We start from the raw sequence: 18,458 nt of genomic DNA, 5'->3' as shown, positions 1-18,458 counted from the left end.
TTAAGTCTAAAAGGCATGCACATAAATGTTATTTGAAGAAAACAAAAATAAAACAATAGGAAACCCATGTGAAAATTGTTCATTTGTTTAGGTCAAACCTCACACATGAGGACAACTAGGAAAAGCCAAAGAATTAACAAGAGCATTTTTAAATGGTTCATTAATCATTTTAAAACAACATAAACATTATACTGAATGGCAAATTAGGGACACTTCATTTCACTTGGGGTTCTAATGTAGTTCAAAATGAAAGGAAACAAACACATTACTGATTTGATTTCAAGACACCACCCATTAAACTCATACACTTTTGCATAAGCAAAATGTACACAATTAGGTCACTTTCAAGTTTTATTTTCAAGAGTGAAAATAAGAATTACACAGTCCACGTATGTACTGCAAGAACAAACCACAATATGTATTTGTACATTGTGAAACATTTCCTTTAGGGTGTGAATTTTCTGGAGCTTCCACTGAAATCATTTTTCATCAAGCTTTTCATATTACTTTTGTTTATAGCATTCTGCTACATAAGGAATGTTCACAGGACTTTGAAAATATTTGTAGGACTGACAACTTTCTTGTATGTTTCACATTCTTAAGTTTTAACTCGACCTACATTCCTACAGGTACACCCAAACACCTTGTTGTCACAGTTTATCTCTTTAACATGTCCTTTTTTATCTATGAATTGGTCAGTGGTGGCTATGGGTGTTTCCACATGCTTTATTTATATTGATGCGAGTACTCTCCACTACACCTTTTCCTAAGTGGCAGAAAGACTATGTGAACTTCAAGATACTAATACAAAGATTTCTTGACCAGGACTTCAACTGCTTAGTAGATAATAGAATTGACAAATAGGATTGCATCAAATTAAATAGCTTATGCACAGCAAAGAGAACAATGAATAGAATGAAGAGATGACACAAAATCCTTACGATCTTCCACAAGATTAATATCCATAATGTATAAAGAACTGAAAAACTGTTATCAATTAAAAACCAAATCAATAAATGGGCATATGAACTTAACAGACACTTCTCAAAGGAAGTACAAATGGCTGGGTGCTGGTGGCTCACACCCGTAATCCTGGCTACCTAGGAGGCAGAGATCAGGAGGATCGAGGTTCAAAGCCAGCAGGAGAAATAGGTTTGCAGGATGTTATCTGAAAAATGCCCAGCACAAGTAGCTCAAGTCTACTTGTCTAGCACCTGTCTAGTGTGAGTATACACCCAAATGTATCATTATTAGCAACTTTACAGATGCTCACATACCCATGTTTGTAATGTACTATTCATAATAGCCAAGAGCTGCTGGAGTGGTTCAAATGATAGAGTGCCTTCCTAGCAAGCGTGAAGCCCTGAGTGCAAGCCACAGTACCATCAGGGAAAAAAAAAGCATAGTAGCCAAGATATGGACTCAATCTAGGTGTCAGTCAGAAGACGAATGCATAGAGAAAATGTTGTATGGATGGTATATATAATCACAGCTACTTGAGAGATGAAGATTAGAGGATCATAGTTCTAGGCATTCCTGGGCAAAAAGCTAGCCAATCCATTTCAACAAGGTGGGTGTGGTGAGGCAAACCTGTAATCCCAGATACACAAGAGGCAGATAGGAAGACTGTGGTCCAAAACTGCTCAGGCAAAAATATCAGACCCTATCAGAAAAATAACTAAAGCAAAAAGGGTGGGGGATGTGCCTAGCAAGAATGAGGTCCTGAGTTCAAGCCCCAGAACCGACCTTCCCCCACAATAAAAAAAAATATGGTACATAACACAATGAAGTATTAAGCCCTATCATTTGCATGAAAATGGATGGAACTAGATGCCATCATGAAAGCAAAATAAAGACGGTCTATTAGAAAAGAGAAAGGGAAGGGGCAACAGAAGCTAATGGGGAGAATATGATCAAAGAACATTATATGCAGGTATGAAATTGTCACAATGAAACCCATTATTTTATAAAACTAATATGCCCTAGCAAAATTTTTTTTTATAAAACCTCATGTGATAATAAGACTTTCTCACATTTTGTTTTCATGGCTTTCAATGAAGCTGGAATAATTAAAGGTTTATTACCACAGTGTTTACATACACGGGTCTTCTTTCCAGTGAGTTCATGTATTTGAGGAAACTATTTGAGAACATCTGAAGGCTTTGTCTCATTACTTACACACGTACGTTTTCTTCAGACTGTGAGTTTTTTCATGTTTTCTAAGAGAACTGCGATCACAGTAGGCTTTTCTACATTGTTTACACACATATGGTTTCTGTCCACTGTGAGTTTGTTCATGTCGTCGAATGTTACTCAAGGAACTAAAGGCTTTCCCGCATTGCTTACACTCATAGGGTCTCTCTCCGGTATGAGTTCTTTTGTGCTTTTGAAAGGAACTAGAAGCACTGAAAGCTTTGCCACAAAGTTTACACAGATAGGGTTTCTCTCCTGTGTGAGTCCTTTCATGCAGCTGAAGGGAACCAGAATAAATGAAGGCTTTCCCACACTGCTTGCATTCATAGGGTTTCTCTCCAGTGTGAATCCGCTCATGTATCTGAACATAACTGGAACCACTGAAGGCTTTCCCACAGTGCTTACATTCATAGGGTTTCTCTCCAGTGTGAATCCTTTGATGTTTTAGAAGGGAATTGGAACCACTGAAGGCTTTCCCACATTGCTTACATATATAGGGTTTCTCTCCAGTGTGAATCCTTTCATGGTACCGAAGGGCACTAGAACCACTGAGGGCTTTCCCACACTGCTTACATACAAATGGTTTCTCTCCACTGTGAGTTCTTGCATGTATTTGAATGTAACTGGAACAACTGAAGGTTTTTCCACATTGCTTACATTCAGGGTGTTTCTGTCCATTGTGAGTCCTTTCATGTCTGTAAAAGGAACTGTGACTACTGAAAACTTTCCCACATCGTGTACACACATAGGGATTATCTCCAGTGTGAGTTTTTTCATGTATTTGAAGAGTACTAGAACGAATGAAGGCTATCCCACATTGCTTACATACATAGGGTTTCTCTCCAGTGTGAATTCTTTCATGTATCTGAACAGAACTGGAAGATCTAAAGGCTTTCCCGCATTGCTTACACACGTAAGGTTTCTCTCCAGTGTGAATTCTTGCATGTATTTGAATGTAACTGCGCTTTCTGAAGCCTTGACCACACAGCTTGCATTGATGCCGTTTCTCACCAGGGTGAGACCTTTCATGATTCCGAAGAGACCTGAGGCACTTAAAAACTTTCCCACATTGTTTACACACACAGGGTTTCTCTCCAGGGTGAATTCTTCCCTGTATTTGAAGAGCACTGGAATGACTGGGAGCACTGCCATATTGCTTGTGTTCATGATGTTTGTGTGTATTGGGAGTCCGTTGATGCTTCTGAAAGGATTGTGCACAACCGAAGGTTTTCTTAGGATCCTTATAATATTTATGTGGCTTCTCTCCATATTCCTGGTACTCATATGATTTTTGTCCAGTGACACCAATGAGAGGCATGTTTATGGATGGATGACCAATGAGGACTTCACACGCATGGCTTTTATGTGATTTTACTCCACAAGTTTTCTTCTTCACAATATAATCTGGAGAGAAGATTTCTCCACATTGACTACTCTCTTCATGTTCACAGAGTCTCTGTATCACTTGACTTCTGGAAAAAAAACAAGCAGAACAATACTAAGAGTTTATTTCTCAATGACTTGCTGGTAGAAATATTAGTTGGACTCCCCGTAAGATTTTCAGAAAATGAACGGGTTCCTGACTCTGCAAAAAGGTCCAAGAACAGCTATTATCAAAACAGTGATACTGCTATGCAATATTTCAATTAAGTAAACACTCAATGTCTGTATCACATTTAAACAGCATTGAGTATTCCTTCTGCAAAATGACTGGGATCAAAAGCATTTGGATTATAAAATATTGGTATATACATAATGTATATTATTGGATAGTAATACATAATGTGTATATTGGATCAGTCATCTAAACACAAAATCACTTTTATATCATATCATGCTCACAATATTTTGCATGGAATACATTTTCTGTACAATAAGCCATCATAAAGTACCATATGTGGCATCATGCTGGTTTTCCAGAAATATCCAATATAGGGGCATTTTGGATTTCAGACTTTCTCATTACAGATCCTAAACTGAATGCATATTTTTCTATTTGAAACTTGATTTATTAGTATCATTTGTTTGTTTTAAAATTTTCCTGTCACTTTCAGATTACTAAGGGACAATGCTTTCTCAGTGAAAGTAGAGATTACCGTAGATTTCTTCTGGCATTATTGTACTCATCTTCAACGTTCTGCCCTTCCTGGTTGTTTCCTAAAATGTAGATCCAGAAAAATCATTATGAATTATTACATTATACAAAACTAGTCAAGACTCTACCTTGATTCATAGTATACATGTTTGGTATAATCACCAAAATGTTCCCTTTCCATATTCCAAATCACTGATAAGCAAAAAAAACTTATTTGATTGACTGAGTAAGGTAATGGTGTCACCCTTACCTATAAAAGCCAGATTTCTGAAGGTTTCCATCATCACATCTCTATAGAGTTTCTTCTGGGAAGGATCCAGCAAAGTCCACTCCTCCAGGGTGAAGTTCACAGCAACATCCTCAAAATCCACTGACTCCTAAGACATCACATATATTTCCAGGAGGGTGAGACTCAAAGCACTGCTGACCTAAACTCATTTATTAAAAGTTCTTAAGTGGCTGGGGATGTAGTTCAGTGGCAGAGTGTTTGCCCAGCATGTGCAAAGTCCTGGGTCTGATCGCCAACATCATTTGGAAAAAAAAATCACATATACCATGTTCTCCAAATGTGCACTCTTGTCTTGGTTGCCATACTTGGTTGCCGTACTCTTATTCTCCATATAGCAAGTCATATAGCCTGTACACAGCAATTCTGATACTGAATTAGAAGTATTTGGTAAAGCAACAGTAGAACAGTAATACCCATTGTCCTGCTAGATGACTCCAGTTTTTCTATGTGCACTGGGTCTGTAGTATCTACTAAGTCCTACTATTTGAAGCACAAAAGAGTTAGCATCAATTGTCCTGAGTCTATATATATTTTTTTTATAAATGTTTGAGTTCAATCTTATGTGGTATCTCAGAACTACTATTGGGATCAGTCTTACCAATCTGAGTGTAAAGAGAGGCTTAGTGTTCCTAACAGTTCCTGCCAAGTATATGCTATTTGTTTAACTTCTTTTGTCCCTCAGAATGTTTGCAATTTTCTGACATGCTCATCAGAGGGAACCTACCTGATCAAAGCCAAAATATAATCTGGATGATCAGCTAGTCTGATATATACAATTTAACACCTCTTGTCACATCTTGGGAATTTAGTGAATCCTAAGTAATTAAACCAACAGAAATATTTGGAAGCTTGTGCTCAGGTTCGTACAAACCAACTGTTATGGTCTGAATATGGAATGTTCCCACAGCCTCTTGTGATGAACACTTGGTTCCCAGTTGTGTTTCTGGAAACTTCAGGTGAGACCTAAGCTGGAGGAACCAGGTCATTGGAGGGATTTCTTGAGGAGGATCTTGTCTCTGACCCCTTCCTGTCCACAACGAGGTAAAGTTCCTCCTCCACACACCTCTGCCAAGGTGATATTCTGCCTATGAGAAAAATGGCAGAATGATCCCTCCAAAACCATGAGCACAAGAAATCTTTCCCCCTTAAGTTGTTCTCTCAAGTATTTTGGTCACAACATCAAGAAAGCTAGCTAACACAGAAAACCGACACTATACAAGTGGGGTTGTCGCAGTGAGCAAATTTGACTGTGCGGTTCTTAAGCCTTTGGAACTGATTTGTGGGAGGAATTTGGAAGGTTGAAGATGTGGGCTAGAGAAGCCCTGTACTGCAGCAATGTGGACAGTGAAGGTCAGGGAGATTTCAGATGAGAACAAGGATTCCATTGGGAACTGATTACAGGTCATGCGTGTTACATTGTGCCAGAGAATCTGACATTTTCCCTATCTTTAGACGTTATCACAGATTGTGTTTAAAGGTGACGGATAATCTGGTAGAAGAAATTTTAAGGCAGTCCAGCATGCAGGCTGTGACAGGGTTATTGATGGCTGCTTTTACTCAGGTTTACAGTGAGAATCGGGAGAAAAAGAAGAGCATAAAGACCTGAAGTTCTAAAGTTGATGAGAAAAGAAATGTGTCCAGGTGACGCTAAGGAAGATGCAATTTCTGAAGAGGCGAACGCCACAAAAAAGAAGCCAAGCAGTTTACACTGGGACAATAGGAAAGATGCTTTGAGGACATCTCAGGAATGTAGAAGGTCTGCCAATGAAAGCTACAGGTAACAAGTGGAGACAGCCCAAGAGAAAAGTCATGTGCCCAAGCCCTTGGGAGCACACCTCATACCATCAGCGTCTCATGCTTAACAAGGAGGTACAAAATTTAGTTTTTGCCTGCTGGGCTTCAGTCCTGCTTTGGTCCAAATCTTTCCTTGCTCTTTTTTTGTTCCTTTGGGAATGACAACATTTACTGTGCCAGTGTATATTAAGTGTAACTTGCTTTTGACTTTACAGGGAGTCACAGTTTGCCTTAACTCTTAGAAGAGACTTTGAATTTGAACTTTTATTATTATTATTTTTTGGCCATACTGGTACCACTTGAGCCACACCTCCGACCCTGAATTTGGACTCCTGACCAATGCTGGAACTGTTTAGACTTGGGGGACTCTAGGAGATGGACTAAATGCATTTTGTATTATGAGAGGACCACGAGGCAGAATGCTACCATTCAAATATGAAATAACTCCCACGGGCTCATGTGCTGTATGCTTAGTCCCCAGAAAACTGTGTCATTTGGGGAGGTTTAGGAGGTAGAACCAAGCTGGAGGAAGCAGGTCAGTGGGGACAGGTCCTCAGTGCCATCTTGTCCTTGACCCTTCCTGCCCCAGCACAGAAGGCCATGCAACTGTAGAATCAACCTTCTAAAACAATGAGCCCAAATAAGTCTCCCTCCCTAAAGCTGTTCTCTCACATGCTTTGGTTACAGAGATGAGAAAGTTAACTAATACATCAACTTCCCTTAAAAACTAAGTAAGACTCATAAAGTAATTCCCTATGCTAATGGAAAATCATTAGTTTTACTTGAGAATATCAAAGAGCAATGAAATAAAGGGAAGGAACGCACTTGTTTTTAGAGCTCAATGTCAACAAGCTGACATTTCTCATGCAAATGTATAAAATTATATAAATCACAACACACTTTTGACTAGTCAACAAAACTACTTTACCAACTCTAATACATATAAAAAATGCCTAACAACACTTAAAATTTTGGGACCAGAAAGAGACAGACCACCTAGCATACACAAAAGACTTTGGAATTTCACTATTAAGGCACTGTTGTACTATTAACAGAGAAATTAAAATAAATTATGGGAAATGAAGAACAGCCTACAACGGGCTCATAAACAAACAGAAAACATCCATAATAGAGCAGACACTATCAGCAGCAGCAGAAACATATACTATATTCCCATCTATTCCATGAACAATAATCAAAGCACACAAAATAGTGGGAAAAGTAAGACTTGAACCCACAGCATTTGCAAACGCATTTTAGATGAAAGAATAATTTCTTTGCGTGAAAATGAACAGAAATTTAAATTGAAAATTAAGGAAGGAAAAGAGATAAAAAGAATAAAACAAGAGTCATGGCCATAGTTCAGAAAATAACTAAATAAAATCTAGGGGGGTGAGGGAGAGGTGGCCCAAATAATGTATACACATGTAAGTAAATGTAAAAATAAAATAAATAAATAACATCTAAGTTTGAAGACTATAGCAAACAAACAAGCAAGAAGTTATGCATAAATGGAGGATCTGTTTATACACTCCAATGCTTTTCCTGTAATATGAATGACTGCAATCTGCAGACTGCTCGTTCTTCCCTAATGTCCACAGAACATATTGTGTTTTATACCTGGAAACGTACTGTTTTTTTTTTTTTTTTTTTTTTACAGCACTGAAAAGCACCCTTGAAAAAGCTCACCAACACAGTGGCCACTGGAACTGAGGAGGAAATAATTTGGTTCCTTTCTCAGATACTAGCGGTTATAAAATATAGCGGGACAGAGAAAGTATCCACAAAATTTTTTCTTCCTAATCCTTTACTACTTTTTTTTTTTGCAGTACTGGGGTCTGAACTCAGGGCCTAAACCCTGAGCCACTCCACCAGCACATTTTTTCAAGATAGGGTCTCGAGAACCATTTGCCCGGGCTGACTTCGAACCTCAATCCTCCTGCCTCCTGAGTAGCTAGGATTACAGGAGTGTACTACCACCACCCAGCTACTACTCACTTACTGAAAGTCCTCAGGGACCACAACTGAAAGAACAGTGCTTAGTGAGGAATCACACATGGTTAACATAGGAAAAGTAACCAAAGAATCAGGACGGTGGTCACCTATGGGCAAGAATGGGATGAGTCAGGCGGGGAACCACTTACTGATGACCCTGTTATGTAGCTTAATGAGAATTCCAAGAATATTATTATTGTTATTACTACTAAATCTTACAACAAATTTTTTATTCTTTTCTTACTATACCCTGTTTTTTATTCTTTTCTCATTATACCCTATGTTGGATAATTTTAACAAAAAATTAATTTTGAGAAAGGATATACTAATTTCTATATGCTTGTGTCCCCTGTAGCATGGCAAAGTAAGTTGTAATTCACAGATGGGCAGCAATAAACAACAGAGCCCAAGTTACAGCATGAGAGCCCCAGACCCCTAGCAAGCATAGGTCACATTGCAGGCTGGCCATCTGGCAGGAGAGCAGGTCAGTGAGAACAGACACACACAGGAGGCAGTCAATGTCTCGACATCCTGCTTACAGCGCAATTTCCTCTGGTTATCTGCAGAGGTGTGTATATGTTTCCATGTTGACACTGATGACAATATGGCACAAAAAAAAATCTGGAGGACATGCAAAGGCTTATTACTCAACTAACGCAGAGCTTCACTCTTGTAGATACACAGAACCAAGGTCAGGAACAAAGGCAAACAACAGAGAAGCAATGCATATTCTGACAGAACCTGTGAGCAGAACAAGGGGAGGAAAATGTCAATTATCTCTGAGAAGAAAAATTTGACATAAACCTCTATAGGGGACCCAGGTTCAGCAGGCCCTATAATTTATTAGTTTTTATCTCCAGACACCCTACCAGATTGTGCAGTAACAACCAGAGAAATGTCACTTCCTGCTTCTGAAAGTAGGCAGAAAAGAAGCCACTTTGAAAATTGTGGCTTTCATAAGTTCAATCGAGAAGAAAAACAAAGTATATCCCCAAATCCCAATCAACTGGGTGATCTTTCTTTTCTTTTTTCTTTTGTCTTTCTCACTCTCTCTCCCCCTCTCCCTCTCAATGGTACTGGCAGGTGAACCCAGCACTTTGCACGGAGTAGGCAAGATGGAGATTTCTAAAGCCAAAAGTGGGCTGGCAGAGTAGCTCAAGTGGTAGAGCACCTGCCTAGCAAGTATTAGACTCTGAGTTCAAATCCCAGTACTGCAAAAAAAAAGAAAAAGAAAAATCATCTAAAACCAAAGGTTAGGGAGCAAGTGAAAAACCAAACTTTAACCCCTGTCTAAAATCCCTGCCACAACACTGGAAAGGAAAGAATCTAATTTCCACAGGTACCCCATTAGCCTAAATAATAAAATGTCAACTTACTGACATTAACAACAACAAAAAAGAATTACAGAGAAGGAGGGAAATACAGCCCAGCAACGAAAAAAATTAATTGAGAGAAACCAAGTTTGAGAAACCACAGACAATGAACTCACTAGGCAAAGTTTCAAGCATCTATCTTGACTATATTCAAAGAGATTAAGGCAACCATGGTGAAAGAATTAAAAGAAACCAGGAAAAGGTTGTATGAATAATATGACAGCAATAAAGAATTGAAACTTCTCAAAAGGAGCAAGGCATACTATGCTGGGTGCCAGTGGCTCATGCCTGTAACCCTAGCTACTTGGGAGGCTGAGGTTGGGAGGTTTCCCAGGCCATCCTGGGAAAATAGTTCATGAGTCCCCCATCTCCATCAAAATAACTAGAGCAAAATGGACCGGAGGCATGGCTCAAGGTATATACCACCTGTATTGTAAGTGTAAAGCCCTAGTCCCACCCAAAAAAAAAAAAAGGAGCCAAGCATAATGGCAAACATCTGTAATTTCAGCATTCAGGAGCCTGAGGCAGGAGATTTTGAGTTTTTTGAGACTAGCATGGGCTAGAGTGAGTTACGGGCCACCTGCAATTATTTAGCAAGCCTCTGTCTCAAGAAAATAAAAACAAAAAACCCAAAATCAAATCAAAATATAAAAACCCTGAAAAGAACCATATAGAAATTTCACAGGTGCAAAACAAGAATTTAAATGAAATCATCACTCCAGTTACTCAATGACAAGACAAAGAATAAACTTAGGTGAGGTTACCATTGAATTTATGCAGCCTGAAGAAAAGAAAGAAAACAGGATTAAATTGAGATGATGTCTCCAGAATATCTACATTGTAAGAATTAGTCAAAGGTCTCTTTGAGAGAAGTTAGAACTCTGATCTCATAAAGAACAGAATATCAGACAAGAATTAAATGGTCACAATAAATGCTTTGGTTCTTACTTCCTGTATTCACAATAATATGTTTGTTCATATTGTTACTATCAATAATATACTGGCTGGTTGTAAGGACTAAGAAAAATAAATGACAGTGATTGTATATGGGATGGGGAGGAGCTGGAAACATTACAAGGTACCTGCAAGGCCTGTGAAAACAGTGCAGTGTTATTGTAAACTGCGTTTACATTGGCTGCAATGGTACTGTTAACACTGGGAAATCCCTTAACATTTTTTAGTTTAATAAACATACAAGACAGTCTAGTGAAGCAAAGAAAATGGATCATAAAATAAGAACATAGAAACAGATGAGAAGATTAAACAAACACCCAGAAAAACAGGCCAACGGGCAAGCAATAGTCCAAAACTGGGGATGTAAAGAGCACGCCCAGAGACTCCCATATGCCAAACAAGAGAAATAAAACCAAGGTAGTAGTACCTCATGAATTGCTTTAGAATGAGTGGGTGCTACTATGAAAGATAAAAACAACTGTCAACTACAATATGCTTACCACGTTCTCAAAGTGAAGAACATACCTACTTAAAGAAAAAAAGGAGAAAACAGTGACATTGTGGTACATATTAATCCAATGTCAACAATATTTAAATGTAAATTAGCTAAGCACAGTAATTAAGAGTGTCAGGGTACATAAGAAAATGAGATCTGTGTTGGCTACATGAAACACCATTTGAAATACACAGACATAAGGGTTAGTTGGAGAGAGAATGTTCACAGGATGTGAAATATCAGTTGGACAGGAGGACTAAGTTCAAAAGACCTATTACACAATATGGTGACTAGTGAATACCAATAAATTGTACTCTGGAAAGTCACTAAGAGATTACATTTTAAATGTTCTCACCACAAAATGATAAGGATGTAGTAATGTATGTATTAATTCAGTCGATTTATCACCTCCACAATAAGTACATAGTTAACAGCATCATTTTACATTATAGATGCATTTAATTTATACGCACCAGTTAAAAAGTATATAAATATTTAAAAAGATAAAAACGACAAAGACAGATTAAATGCAACGCTATGAAGAGAGATACATTTCTAGCACAAAAAGAAAGCTGAGCTAGCTATATTAATTTCACACTAAACTGGCAGTAGTAGCGTTAGGAAAATCACAAAGGAATGCAGGGATCAAATGATAAAGGGATCCATTAAGACATTATGTTGTCTTCCCCTAAAGAGAACATCAAATTACATGAGACAAAAAAGATACAGAACCAAAAACAAAATTACAGATCCACAATTATACTTGGAGACTGCAACAGACCACCAACAGGAATTGACAGTTGAGACAGAAAATTAGTCAGAATCAACTGAAGTCATCTGATACTGCAATGAGTAAGTACAGAGAACTCTAAATACAGAAATGGATCTTTTACTTTAGAAAAACTGAGAAAGAAGAACAAGATAAAGCCAAATTAAAAACAGGAAAACAGGCAGGGTGCTGGTGGATTACACCTGTAATCTATCCTAGCCACTTGGGAGCTTGAGATCTGGAGGATCGAGGTTCAAGGCCACCCAGTGCAAACAGTTCGAGAGACTGCATCTCAAAATAACCAGAGAAAAATGGACTGGAGGTGTGTCTCAAGAGGTAGAGCACCTGCTTTGGAAGCATGAAGCCAAGTTCAAAAGTCACTCCCACCAAAAAAAAAAAAAAAAAAAAAAAAGCTGGAAAACTGTAATTGTCAAAGACACCAGTGAAATTTATGCATGACAAATCAAGAAGAAATCAACAAAACTAAAAGCTGGTTTTCTGAAAAGACCATAAAACTGACAAGCCTCACTTAGCCAAACTAAGTAAAAAAGACAACACAAATTACTAATGACAGTAATGAAAGTGGTGTCTTCCCTATTAATCACAGACATTAAAAGGACCATCAAGGGACTAGCAGAATGGCTCAAGTGGTAGGAGTGCCTGCCAAGCAAGTATAAGGACCTGAGTTCAAACCCCAGTGACTCCAAAAACAAAAACCCCCAAAAACAAAGTTTATTTTCTTTTGTGGTCCCTGTTACATTTTCCCCACTGTCAATTTATTCTTCCCATTTCCTTTCTTTTCTTTGCAGTACTGGGGTTTCAACTTTGGGCCTACACCAACCTTATTTTTGTGATGGGATTTTTCTCAAATTATTTCCTCGGGCTGGCTTCGAACCATGATATTCCTGACCTCTGCCTCCTGAGTAGCTAGGATTACAGTTTAAGACACTGGTGCCTGGCCTATTCCTCCCATTTCCATAGAAAAGAGCCTTGCAATCATCTTAACTGACTTTTTTTTGCAGTACTGGGGTTTGAACTCAGGGCCTCACCCTTGCTAGACAGGCACTCTAACACTTGAGCCACTCTGCCAGCCATTTTTGTGTTGGTTTTTTTTGAGATAGGGTCTCCTGAACTATTTTTCTGGAGCTGGCTTTGAACTGATCCTCCTGATCTCTGCCTTCTGAGTAGCTAGAATTACAGCCGTAAGCCCAGCATCTAACTGCTTTCTGCCTTTAATTAATTTCTGGACCCAAGAAAGGAGTCCGTGCTCCTCAGCAAAAGCAGCTTTCGAGCTCTAGAATCTCTTCCAGGAAACAAAAATAGAAGTAATGGTTACTAATTCAAGCTATGTGCCCCACACTGATGACCAAACAACAGCAACAAAAAAACTTCTCAACAAATCCCAGAAAGTTCTATCTATCTATTTATAAATGGAATTTCACACCACAACCAAGTAGGAATTACCATATGTAAGACTGACAAGAGCATCACCTCAACAAGCTAAAACACAAAAATTCTAAGATGAATAGACACAGGGAAAGCATAAGACTAGAAAGAACTAAAGAAAGGCATCAAGACCGAGAAAGAATAAAACTGTCAATGGTTACAAATGACATAACTGTATATGTTCAAAATCCCCAAATAACAAAAACTCCTGGAATTAATAAAGGATTGTAGCAAGGTTGTACAACACTACCTATCACTTTGCTATATATCAACTATCTATGAATAAAGTTGAAGTTAAAAGCATAATACCATTTGTACAGAAAATAAGTATGTGAGAAAGAGAGAAACAACTTCATAAAACATGAAGGGCCACACAGGAAAAATGCTCAATGACAGAGGTAATCAGTAAAAGCAAGATTAAACATATAGAGATACTATTTAACACTGAATGAACAAAAATTTTTTTAAATTACAAGCTAGTGCCAGTGGCTCATGCCTCTAAGCCTAGGTACATAGTCTGAGAGACCCCATCTCCAAGTGGTAGAGCGCCTGCTTTGCAAGATCAAAGACCTGAATTCAAACCTTAGTTCCACAAAAAAAAAAAAAATTACATTAATCCAAGTGTTGAACACTCCATTATCATCAATAGATAGGTCATCCAAACAAAAACTCAATAAAGAAATCCAAGATCTAAAATATGCAATAGATCAAGTGGACCTAGTAGATGTCTACAGAACATTTCATCCAACCTCTACACAATATACATTCTTCTCAGCAGCCCATGGAACCTTCTCCAAAATAGATCATATCCTAGGGCACAAAGCAAGCCTCAGCAAATATAAGAAAATAGAAATAATACCATGCATACTATCTGACCACAATGCAGTAAAAGTAGAACTCAACAACAAAAGTAAAGACAAAAAACATGCAAACAGCTGGAAACTAAATAACTCATTACTTAATGAAGAATGGATCATCGATGCAATAAAAGAGGAAATTAAAAAGTTCCTAGAAGTCAATGAAAATGAAAACACAACCTACCGGAACCTATGGGACACAGCTAAGGCAGTCTTGAGAGGAAAGTTTATAGCCATGAGTGCATATATTAAAAAGATTGAAAGATCCCAAATCAATGACCTAATGATACATCTCAAACTCCTAGAAAAACAAGAACAAGCAAATCCCAAAACAAATAGAAGGAGAGAAATAATAAAAATAAGAGCTGAAATCAACGAAATAGAAACCAAAAAAACCATACAAAGAATTAATGAAACAAAAAGTTGGTTCTTTGAAAAAATAAACAAGATCGATAGACCCCTGGCAAACCTGACTAAAATGAGGAGAGAAAAAACCCAAATTAGTAGAATCAGGAATGCAAAAGGGGAGATAACAACAAACACCATGGAAGTCCAGGAAATCATCAGAGACTACTTTGAGAACCTATATTCAAATAAATTTGAAAATCTAAAAGAAATGGACAGATTTCTAGATACATATGATCATCCAAAACTGAACCAAGAGGAAATTAATCACCTGAATAGACCTATAACACAAAATGAAATTGAAGCAGCAATCAAGAGTCTCCCCAAAAAGAAAACTCCAGGACCTGATGGATTCTCTGCTGAATTCTATCAGACCTTTAAAGAAGAACTGATACCAACCCTCCTTAAACTGTTCCATGAAATAGAAAGGGAAGGAAAACTGCCAAACACATTTTATGAAGCCACTATTACACTTATCCCAAAACCAGGCAAAGACACCTCCAAAAAGGAGAACTATAGGCCAATCTCCTTAATGAACATTGATGCAAAAATCCTCAACAAAATAATGGCAAATCGAATTCAGCAACACATCAAAAAGATTATTCACCACGACCAGGTAGGCTTCATCCCAGGGATGCAGGGGTGGTTCAACATACGAAAATCAATAAACGTAATAAACCACATTAACAGAAGCAAAGACAAAAACCACTTGATCATCTCAATAGATGCAGAAAAAGCCTTTGATAAGATCCAACATCATTTCATGATAAAAGCTCTAAGAAAACTAGGAATAGAAGGAAAGTTCCTCAACATTATAAAAGCTATATATGACAAACCTACAGCCAGCATTATACTTAACGGAGAAAAATTAAAACCATTCCCTCTAAAATCAGGAACCAGACAAGGATGCCCACTATCTCCACTCCTATTCAACATAGTACTGGAATTCCTAGCCAGAGCAATTAGGCAAGAAGAAGGAATAAAAGGAATACAAATAGGTAAAGAAACTGTCAAAATATCCCTATTTGCAGACGACATGATCCTATACCTTAAAGACCCAAAAAACTCTACTCAGAAGCTTCTAGACATCATCAATAGCTATAGCAAGGTAGCAGGATATAAAATCAACGTAGAAAAATCATTAGCATTTCTATACACTAACAATGAGCAAACGGAAAAAGAATGTATGAAAACAGTTCCATTTACAATAGCCTCAAACAAAATCAAATACCTAGGTGTAAACCTAACAAAAGATGTGAAAGACCTCTACAAGGAAAACTATACACTTCTGAAGAAAGAGATTGAGGAAGACTATAGAAAGTGGAGAGATCTCCCATGCTCATGGATTGGTAGAATCAACATAGTAAAAATGTCTATACTCCCAAAAGTAATCTACATGTTTAATGCAATTCCCATCAAAATTCCAATGACATTCATCAAAGAGATTGAAAAATCTACTGTTAAATTTATATGGAAACACAAGAGGCCACGAATAGCCAAGGCAATACTCAGTCAAAAGAACAATGCAGGAGGTATCACAATACCTGACTTCAAACTATATTACAAAGCAATAATAATAAAAACAGCATGGTACTGGCACAAAAACAGACATGAAGACCAGTGGAACAGAATAGAGGATCCAGATATGAAGCCACACAACTATAAGCAACTTATCTTTGACAAAGGAGCTAAAAATATACGATGGAGAAATAGCAGCCTCTTCAACAAAAACTGCTGGGAAAACTGGTTAGCAGTCTGCAAAAAACTGAAACTAGATCCATGTATATCACCCTATACCAAGATTAACTCAAAATGGATCAAGGATCTTAATATCAGACCCCAAACTCTTAAGTTGATACAAGAAAGAGTAGGAAATACTCTGGAGTTAGTAGGTATAGGTAAGAACTTTCTCAATGAAACCCCAGCAGCACAGCAACTAAGAGATAGCATAGATAAATGGGACCTCATCAAACTAAAAAGCTTCTGTTCATCAAAAGAAATGGTCTCTAAACTGAAGAGAACACCCACAGAGTGGGAGAAAATATTTGCCAATTATACATCAGACAAAGGACTGATAACCAGAATATACAGGGAACTTAAAAAACTAAATTCTCCCAAAACTAATGAACCAATAAAGAAATGGGCATGTGAACTAAACAGAACTTTCTCAAAAGAAGAAATTCAAATGGCCAGAAAACACATGAAAAAATGCTCACCATCTCTAGCAATAAAGGAAATGGAAATTAAAACCACACTAAGATTCCACCTCACCCCTGTTAGAATAGCCATCATCAGCAACACCACCAACAACAGGTGTTGGCGAGGATGCGGGGAAAAAGGAACCCTCTTACACTGTTGGTGGGAATGTAGACTAGTACAACCACTCTGGAAAAAAATTTGGAGGCTACTTAAAAAGCTGGACATCGATCTACCATTTGATCCAGCAATACCACTCTTGGGGATATACCCAAAAGACTGTTACTCCAGAGGCACCTGCACATCCATGTTTATTGCGGCACTATTCACAATAGCCAAGTTATGGAAACAGCCAAGATGCCCCAGCACTGACGAATGGATTAAGAAAATGTGGTATCTATACACAATGGAATTTTATGCAGCCATGAAGAAGAACGAAATGTTATCATTCGCTGGTAAATGGATGGAATTGGAGAACATCATTCTGAGTGAGGTTAGCCTGGCTCAAAAGACCAAAAATCGTATGTTCTCCCTCATATGTGGACATTAGATCAAGGGCAAACACAACAAGGGGATTGGACTATGAGCACATGATAAAAGCGAGAGCACACAAGGGAGGGGTGAGGATAGGTAAGACACCTAAAAAACTAGCTAGCATTTGTTGCCCTTAATGCAGAGAAACTAAAGCAGATACCTTAAAGCAACTGAGGCCAATAGGAAAAGGGGACCAGGAACTAGAGAAAAGGTTAGATTAAAAAGAATTAACCTAGAAGGTAACACCCATGCACAGGAAATCAATGTGAGTCAATGCCCTGTATAGCTATCCTTATCTCAACCAGCAAAACCCCTTGTTCCTTCCTATTATTGCTTATACTCTCTCTACAACAAAATTAGAGATAAGGGCAAAATAGTTTCTGCTGGGTATTGAGGGGGGGAGCGGGAGGGGGTGGAGTGGGTGGTAAGGGAGGGGGTGGGGGCAGGGGGGAGAAATAAACCAAGCCTTGTATGCACATATGAATAATAAAAGAAAAATGAAAAAAAAAAAATCCAAGTGTTGGCAAATCGCACAACTAATGAGCACACCTTCACAAAAAAAGTCAGATGAACAATTCAAGCATTATCTAAATTTTCTAAGGGCTGAAGGCATGGTTTAGCAGGTATAGGAGTTAGAGTGCCTGCTTAGCAAGTTTGAGACTTTGAGTTCAAATCCCAGAACAGGAAAAAATAATCTTACTAAACTTGAATTTCTCCATAATGGACAAGTTTTTTTTTTTTTTTTAACCACTCGGGGACAAAAATCAAGATTAGTATTGTCAAAACATCAAAAATAAACATGTAACAAATGAACTCCCAAAGGTAGAGGAATGAGTGAAAGAGAGTGAACTTTCTCTCATCACATGTAAAACAGATCAAAGGCAAAAAAAAACACAAAAAAAGCCTTTTCAATGTAATACTAATGTTATAGTAATCACTATATTAACTCATTCCAAATCCAAAAGGGGCAAAAAGGATCAAAACCAAGTGAAACTGCTTAGTGATACAGATGATAAAAATATTAAAACACACACAGACACACACACACACTTCAGAAGAACA

The 18,458-nt window shown here is 37.9% G+C and overlaps 1 protein-coding gene across 9 annotated transcripts in view; it reads right to left on the bottom strand.

The window, feature by feature from the left end:
* Nucleotides 1-324: 324 nt before the first annotated feature.
* Nucleotides 325-18,458, bottom strand: part of LOC141416671 (uncharacterized) — a 40,171-nt gene continuing 22,037 nt past the window's right edge. For 8 of the 9 annotated variants that reach the window (XM_074053826.1, XM_074053827.1, XM_074053823.1 and 5 more), the window contains 3 exons: nt 4,539-4,665; nt 4,290-4,350; nt 325-3,665 (listed from right to left, as the gene is read on the bottom strand). In XM_074053826.1, the coding sequence (XP_073909927.1) occupies nt 2,171-3,665; nt 4,290-4,350; nt 4,539-4,572 (1,590 nt within the window). In that variant the 5' untranslated portion in view covers nt 4,573-4,665 and the 3' untranslated portion in view covers nt 325-2,170. The remainder of the gene's footprint in view (nt 3,666-4,289; nt 4,351-4,538; nt 4,666-18,458) is intronic. The other variant, XM_074053825.1, reaches the window with a different exon arrangement.

The sequence above is a fragment of the Castor canadensis genome, chromosome 14 (genome assembly GCF_047511655.1).
Source record: "Castor canadensis chromosome 14, mCasCan1.hap1v2, whole genome shotgun sequence".
Lineage (NCBI taxonomy): Eukaryota > Metazoa > Chordata > Mammalia > Rodentia > Castoridae > Castor > Castor canadensis.
Note: the sequence above shows the minus strand (reverse complement) of the source record. Positions and strands in the feature narration are given on the sequence as shown.